A 7,500-nucleotide genomic window follows, 5' to 3' on the forward strand; every position below is an offset into this window, starting at 1 on the left:
CAGGTGTGGGATTAGCTTTCAATTCCCTGTTAGCTTTGAGGCCTCGCTCGTATTTTATATAACACGTGTATCGGATATTAGTATCACCTAACTAGTGGACTAATGAAAATCCTGCATTTTGATTGGCTACGCCACCAGAGGACTATCAGTAATAGTCCTCGAGTAGCGAAAAGCGTGACGCTTTCTTTCGTTTTATTCCCAAATAAATATTTCTTCAACTTGCATTTGCTAACTTTGCTATTGCCTTTTCTGTCCGACTAGTTGGGTGATACTAAAACAATTAGACCCTTCGCCCTCAAGGGCCACGGGTCAACAGCCCATTCGGCTTTGCCTCATGGGCTATTGACACGTAGCCCTTGCGGGCTACGGGTCTAATTGTTAATTAGACGAGGAGATCACCTCTGACGATCGCATTGTACATACTGTACGTTTTACAATTAAACACTGGAAGCTTCTGTTCTTGACTCCTTGTTACGCGCCTTCAATAACAACACAGGCGGGAAGCAGGTGGCAATTTTTCCATCTTAATTTAATTCTTTAATGGGCCATTTTCGAAATATCAATATTCAGCTTGATAGTGAGGCAACGAGGACACAAACAATAGAAACAAGTTGCTACGAATGTGAAAGATATTAGCATATCATCCACTTTCCTTTGTCTTTGTCCTCTAAACCTCTCCTTCAAGCTGAATTTTAATGTATCGAAAAAAGCCTATTAAGAGGTCAACAATTTTCGTTTGGACAGAACTGGCCGTCTAGACCCGTCAATAGAATTTCTGGTAAACAATTTTTCTTATAAAAAACATTTATTAAACACTAAAGATTGCAATGCCGTGTAACGATCTATGCATTACATTGGTTCAGCACAGATAGAGATAAGCATAAACACAGCACTGTTAGGACAGATCAAACAACGTTCACGAAGGCATTCTCTTCAAAATGGAACTACGTCGGCCAATCCTAGCATGATCAGCTCTCAAACCAATAAGCAGACGCAGACAGCTGTTTCGGGCTTGTTGGCCTTCGTCAGTGCGCGGTAGCTGAAACACAATGAGCGTCAGTGACACTTCACCTATCTCATGTGTCGCTAGTCATTCTTGGAAGAGCAATAATAATAATAATAATAATAATAATAATAATAATAATAATAACAATAACAATAATAACTTTATTTCAGTGTTAATGGATTTAGTACAAGAGCACTTATTGGGGACACTAATGGAATTAACTCAAATCAAATCAAATATTGGTTTTTGTGGAGATGGAAATACCGGAGTAGTACCCTGAGAAAATCCTCTCGGAGCAGAGAGGAGAAGGGAACCAACAAACTTGACGCCGAGTCTGGGAACCGAACCTGGGCCACGTTGGTAGGAAGGCGAGTGCTCTCGCCACTGCACAACCCCTGCGCCCCATATAAGATCGCATTGCGCAAAAGCTGCGTCACAAACAATTGCGGCAAATAGCCAAATATAATGGCAACCCTCATTCCAGTGCCATTAGAGAGAAACTATGGAATGGCCAGTACCACCCTCCTCCTTCAGATAGAGAGTTGCAAATAGACTGGATCAATAAGAGATCATCAGCCACATCAAAAAAGCTTAATAATAAACATTTAACACTAAATAACAATCGACAAGCCCGAAACAGCTGTCGGCGTCTGATTTCTTGTTTGAGCGATTTACGTATGTTTTAGCTAAAACCCTAAAACTCGTCTTCGGATGGTCCCTGGTCCGGCTTGGCTGGTGGGATAGGAAAGGAAAAACACTTCATTTAAATGTCTAGTCGTTCCAACTGGGTTCTAACTGGGGACACTTTAAACTGAAATTAGCAATTAACGCAAATCAAGTCAAATGACGTTTCTTGAGGTTAGGGTTAGGATTAGGATTAAGTTCACGGCTTATATGAAGTAATGTAGGCGAGGTCGAACTCCCTAACCTGGTCATGCCAATTACCATTGAGCCATGACCAGCGTTTTCTGGATCGATGGATCAAGGACCGCCCCTCCCGTTTTAATTATATCTCCGTCCTTCCTCGCTACGTCTCACAAGGGCATTTTCAGACCAATCCAGTTCGAAGTTCTTTGGCCTTCAGTGGGCAGGTTGGTATTTTGTACACGCTAATCTGCCTTTTGGCTGGAAGGCCAGAGCTTATATTTATCACCGTTTGGCAGCCACAAGTTTCATTCTTTCTCATGGTGTCCCCTGTTCGCAGTATATAGATGATAGACACTACGATCAACTTCGTCTCCATTGTGAACCCCTCCATGTTACCCTCTCGGGGTTTAGCTCAGCAGAGGCGGCCGCCTTTATTGCTTGTTAAGCTCTTTTGTCCCTGGGTTATTTCATTGGCCTTAAGAAGATTTCTTGGCTTCGTTTCAGACTCCCTTAAGCAAGCGTTCATGCTACCTGAAGACAAGCGCAGCAATTTTGGAAGTCTTCGGGATAACATCCTGGCGCATAGGTCAGTGTCGCTTAAGAATCTGCAGAAATTTGCGGAAAAAAAACTTCATTTTCTCTTTTGGTTCCTGCCGCAAAACTTTTCTCTAACGCCACATACCGCGCTATTGCTAACGCCACTAAGAATACGTCAACTCAGGTTCGGAGCGTCAAGAAGAACTTTTACCCTGGCGCTCCCTGGATTTGTGGGAAGGTTTTCACCCTCTGCGAAATGAGCGGCACTTTCGCTTGATTCTATTTTCGGATGCCTCCCTTACTGGGTGGGGTGTGGTTCTCTTGAATCTCCGGGTCCTCCAAGCCAAATTTGTTCTTTGTGGGACGAAACTTTCCGGGCTCTTCCAATCACGGCAAAAGAAGCTCAAGCGCTGCCGAAAACAGTGAAAGATTAACTTTCAAATGTCCACAACGCGAGGATCGACGCCTTCGTGGATAGTAAGGTTTTACTCGCCGGTCGGGAAAAGCAGGCCTCTAGATCCCTATTTATCTCAGGTGTTTTCAAAAAGTTCACCATGGCCAGGAACCTATCGTTGACTTTGTTTAATATACCGTCTAAGGATAACCCCGCTGAGGCACCTTCCCGCGTTTTGTCCGACATCGATTGTTTGCTCAGCAACGCCGCGTGGAAATTAGTGGACAACACTTTCGGTCCTCACACCATAGATCTCGTGGCGCTACCCTCCAACATTCGTGTTGATTCTTCTGGACGCCCTTTGCATTTCTACTCTCCATTTTCATGCCCTCAGTCGACTGGTTGTAACGTTTTCTCCCAAGAGATTCATTACTTCATTAATTGGTTAGGTTGTAAAAGCCAAACTTCCCGGCCGAAAAAATTCTAACTTATACACTTGGCACTCACACCAAGCCACACTGAATTAAATTCGGATTGTATGTAACGGCTGGTTTTTACTAGCGACGGAATCGGATCGAGTCGGAGTCGTAAGAGGAGTCGTAAGAGCGTTTATGACCTGGTGAAAACCAAAAATCTGAGTCGTAAGTGGAATCATAAGGTCGACAGAATCAGAGTCGGAAGAATCAGAACGATTCCATTTTTTTCCGATTCCGCTAACGACGCCGTCGCTTGCGATACAAGAAGCAGAAGCGGAAGAACGAGCCAATAACAATATACGAGCTCAGGCTCTTCGATGACTTTCTGCCGCCATAAACAAACATAACGGGCGTGGACGAGAAGGTTGTGGAGGCTGTAAGTCTTGTTCGTCCACTTCTGCTTCCGACTCGATCTAATTTTCACTGGATTCGTAAGCCACGGAATAATAAGCGGAATGAGAAGACAGTTTTCACTAGTTCATACGTTGTTATGACTCCGCTTACGATTCCACTCCGATTCCATCGCTGGTGAAGACCCACCAGCCTTAAGACAGGGGCACCCAACGACCAACTTGTTGTAAAATGTATTATTATACCCCAGTTAATGAAAATAAATGTTATCAAGGCATTTTCAGCTGTTTTTCAGTGTTGCTGGGGAAAACATTATCCATGTTATCTGTTCCTTTTTCCCAGCAAGACACAGAAGAAATTTCCCAGCCAGCTAGATAAAATTGGTTGGTTTCCCAGCCAGCTGATCAAATTTATTTCGAATTCCCAGCCAGGAATTCTGCTCACTTTCAAATACCTCGATCCAAAACGACCTAACAAAAGCGACAAAACCGGGACAAAACAGATTTTTTCCGCAAGCGCAATCTCTCTGACCAGCCGTCGTATGCCTGTGACTACTCTCTGGGAGAGGGTGCATGTCTTCAAAGTTTCTACAGCCAGCTCGGGTTGAAATGCTAGAAAAAGTCAGTAATTCCCAGGAAAGACCTCTATCAATAATAAATTTCCTAGCCAGCTCATCGAAACACCTGTATTATTGCCAGCCAGCAAGATTCCTCTGGGGAACAGATAATGTGAGGAACAGATTCGTTGGGTGCCCCTGTTAAAAGATGAAAACGAGTTTACCATTCAGTAATGCACTATCCCTTCTTTCCCTGCCTTTACTTCTGGAGACTTCATTTATTTAAGTGGACTACAAAGCTGACTTGAATAAACAATTCAAAGGAAAAAAATGACAAAAAAAGAATTGACGTATATTGGCTTTTTTGATATTACTGGTTAACTCTCTGACACACGCGACGGATAGTGAAGTCTTTGAATCGCATAATCAATGAAAAAATAGTGGCTACAACATCATCATTTATTCTTTTTTAGTTTTGGATGAAATTATAGCACCCAAAGATCTTTAAATGCGTCAGACTACAAAGCGGGATGGATTTTCTGCTTTACCCCAGATAATTGGTGTTTTTTTCTTATTGTTTGAACGATGGCGGTTTCTTAGATACCAATGTTGACCAATGTTTTACAATTGTCGATAAAATTTTCTCGAAGTACACCCTGTGGTTTTGTTTTGATCTTTCCTTCGTAGTTCCGCTACATTGAATTTTAATGATAACTGCTATTTGAATAAAAAAGAATTTTAGCCTTTGAAAAGGAATTTGCACCAAGATTAGTGAGGATTTTCGTATTTAATTTGGTGTTGGTTTGCTGATCGATGACTCAAAAGGGAAATTTGCATTCGCATGTTGACTATACTTTGAAATTCAAATTTTAAGCCATTATGAACTGTCACCCTCGTCCAATAGGAGATACAGCTGTTCTCGTAAACTCAAGACTTGAACGTCTTTTCAAGCGGAGTTGCCTGAAAGCTGGAACTGATCGACGACAGGTGAAAGAGTGAAAGGTTACTGTGGAAGCTTCTTTCGCGGTAAAAAAAAAAAAAAAGAAAAGACGATTCGCCTCCGTAAATGAGATGATCAGCTTCAAAATTTCCATTCGAGGAGTTAATTTTCTCGTATGTTGCTTTGCGATTCTTCTCGCCGCTGCTAAGCCTATGGCCGGTAAGTATAAAGACATCGCTTTCATTTTTATTACATTGGGAACATTTTCGAACAACGCGATCACCAGAAGTTCAAATCCACGTATCCTCGAAAAGATCCTGAGTTTCAGTGAAACAGCGACATGGTGAAAGAACTGCAATGATACCAGTAGGATCTTCTAACTATGTTAAACAAAAAGGTTTTGCAAAGTTAAACCTTACATGGCACGCCATTGCGTGGTTCGTTCTTGCCTGAAGCAAAGAAAAGAGATGGTTATCGCACTCCTAAAATATTTTAGAGGTATCTTTTTGTCAATACAAGTGGTTTTGTATTTCAATTATGTTCACTACAAACCGAGATGTTCTTGTCCATTCGTCAAGATTTGGACATCCCTTTCACGATTTTTGTAGAACGATTAATCACACTTCGGTGTAAAAACTCTTCAGTCCTGACAACAATATATCCCGTAGCCACTCAATCATGGTTCCTATTTTATACTGATTTATTATTGGTGAATCAAATAAGTTTTTTTCTTTTGATGTAATGGTGTTTCGAATTCATTTTTCAATATTTTGTATTTTCAAACGAAAAGGAAGTCAAATTTAAGTATAGCCAAGAAACAAATTCACATAATACATAATACGGCATATGTAGAGACGTCAACTAGTTCATGCTAGTTAATGCTTCCTTGCACATTTTTCGGATCTAACAGCTATGTCGTGCAGGTGTCAAATAACAACCTAACAGTGAAGCGAACTAAGATATTAAATTTGGAATGATATGTTGTCGTCGTTCGGCGAATTTAATATGTGCTCCTAGTCTTTGAATAGTTAAAATACGTGTGAAGAATTTGACTAAAAAGCGTATATTACGACAATGCTAAGTGTTTTGGCTGTCCGACGAATAGTTTTGCTATTGCAGAATCAGATTGAATTTTACGAGCAGACCAATAAATTGTCGATGGCCAAACTGTGTTGCCTCGCGCTGTATTTCGTTGCTTTCAGTGTAGTCACGCAAACGAAGAAAACACAGGTAAATTAACAATAACAATAACAATAACAATAACAATAACAGCGGCGATAAACACGGTAAGCCAACTCATTTTATAAAGACTTGACGTTTTGTATGCTAGACAACATCAGACTCCTGGCAACATACATTTTCAAAGTAACCGTTACAATGTTTGAAAACTACTTATACTAAACAGTAAGGGGCCTGTTTGTGGTTTTTTTTTCGAGCGACGATGGCCAAAGAAGAAGAGTTTGTAGGGAAAAAGGACAAATATTAATAAACCTCTCCACTGACCTTAATTGATCGGTGTGATATCTCGCTCGATAATAATGATGATGACGACAACAACAACAACAGCAACAAAAATACCAATTACGAACTTTAAGGCGTAGATCCAAAGAGATTTCGCTCGAGTTACACTGATATTGATGAATGAGACTTCGCAAATAAGCATGGAGAAAACTCAAGAAGGGGTTTTGGATCGGTATCTACACAATTGCAATATTCTTTCATCTCGTTTCTTGCTCAGACGCAGCCTGTTTCAGTGAATCCCAAGACGACTGCGAGAATGGTCATCCTGCAGCATTGCACCATGTAATGAGGCGCTCCATTAAAAGTGTAAGTTATTTTTCTTTGTGCTAATGAATTTAAAGAGAACCTACGTTACACTGACTCCAAACAGTAATCGCGAAGATTTAGCGACCACAACTGAGTCTACAAAACAGAACTCTGATCAACTATATCCTGAAACTGATCATTCCTAAACTAACGTAGAAGCAGTGGACTCGTAGATTTAAATAAACATTTCATTCAAAACTCCATGGAGTTAATTACTACCTGCCCGCGTGAGTGTTCGCTCTTTTATGGGCATCTCTACGTTTCAACAAGACAACGGATTTTTATCCAACGTCATTCTCGATTGTTCTTGCACTTTTCACAGAACGATTATACGAGTCCTCTGCTTCTACGTTCGTTATAGCAATGATCAGTTTTACGATCTATGAGATCAGGGTTCTGTTTTGTAGACTCAGTTGTACATGTGTTGTGATCGCTAAAATTGCGCGATTACTGTTTGGAGTCAGTTTAGGTGATCGTATCTTTATTTCCTCCAAGTTTGTGAAAATAAACGCTTCATTGATTTTGTGATTGTTTTGTGTTTGAAGG

The 7,500-nt window shown here is 40.9% G+C and overlaps 1 protein-coding gene across 1 annotated transcript in view; it reads left to right on the top strand.

Annotated features, from left to right (window-relative positions):
- The first annotated feature begins 5,129 nt into the window (after positions 1–5,129).
- The window catches only part of LOC138016586 (uncharacterized), a 22,200-nt gene continuing 19,829 nt past the window's right edge, over positions 5,130–7,500 (top strand). The window contains exons 1-2 of the mRNA XM_068863757.1: positions 5,130–5,346; positions 6,866–6,954. Of these exons, the coding sequence (XP_068719858.1) occupies positions 5,259–5,346; positions 6,866–6,954 (177 nt within the window). The 5' untranslated portion in view covers positions 5,130–5,258. The remainder of the gene's footprint in view (positions 5,347–6,865; positions 6,955–7,500) is intronic.

Source organism: Montipora capricornis, chromosome 9, assembly GCF_036669925.1.
Source record: "Montipora capricornis isolate CH-2021 chromosome 9, ASM3666992v2, whole genome shotgun sequence".
NCBI lineage: Eukaryota > Metazoa > Cnidaria > Anthozoa > Scleractinia > Acroporidae > Montipora > Montipora capricornis.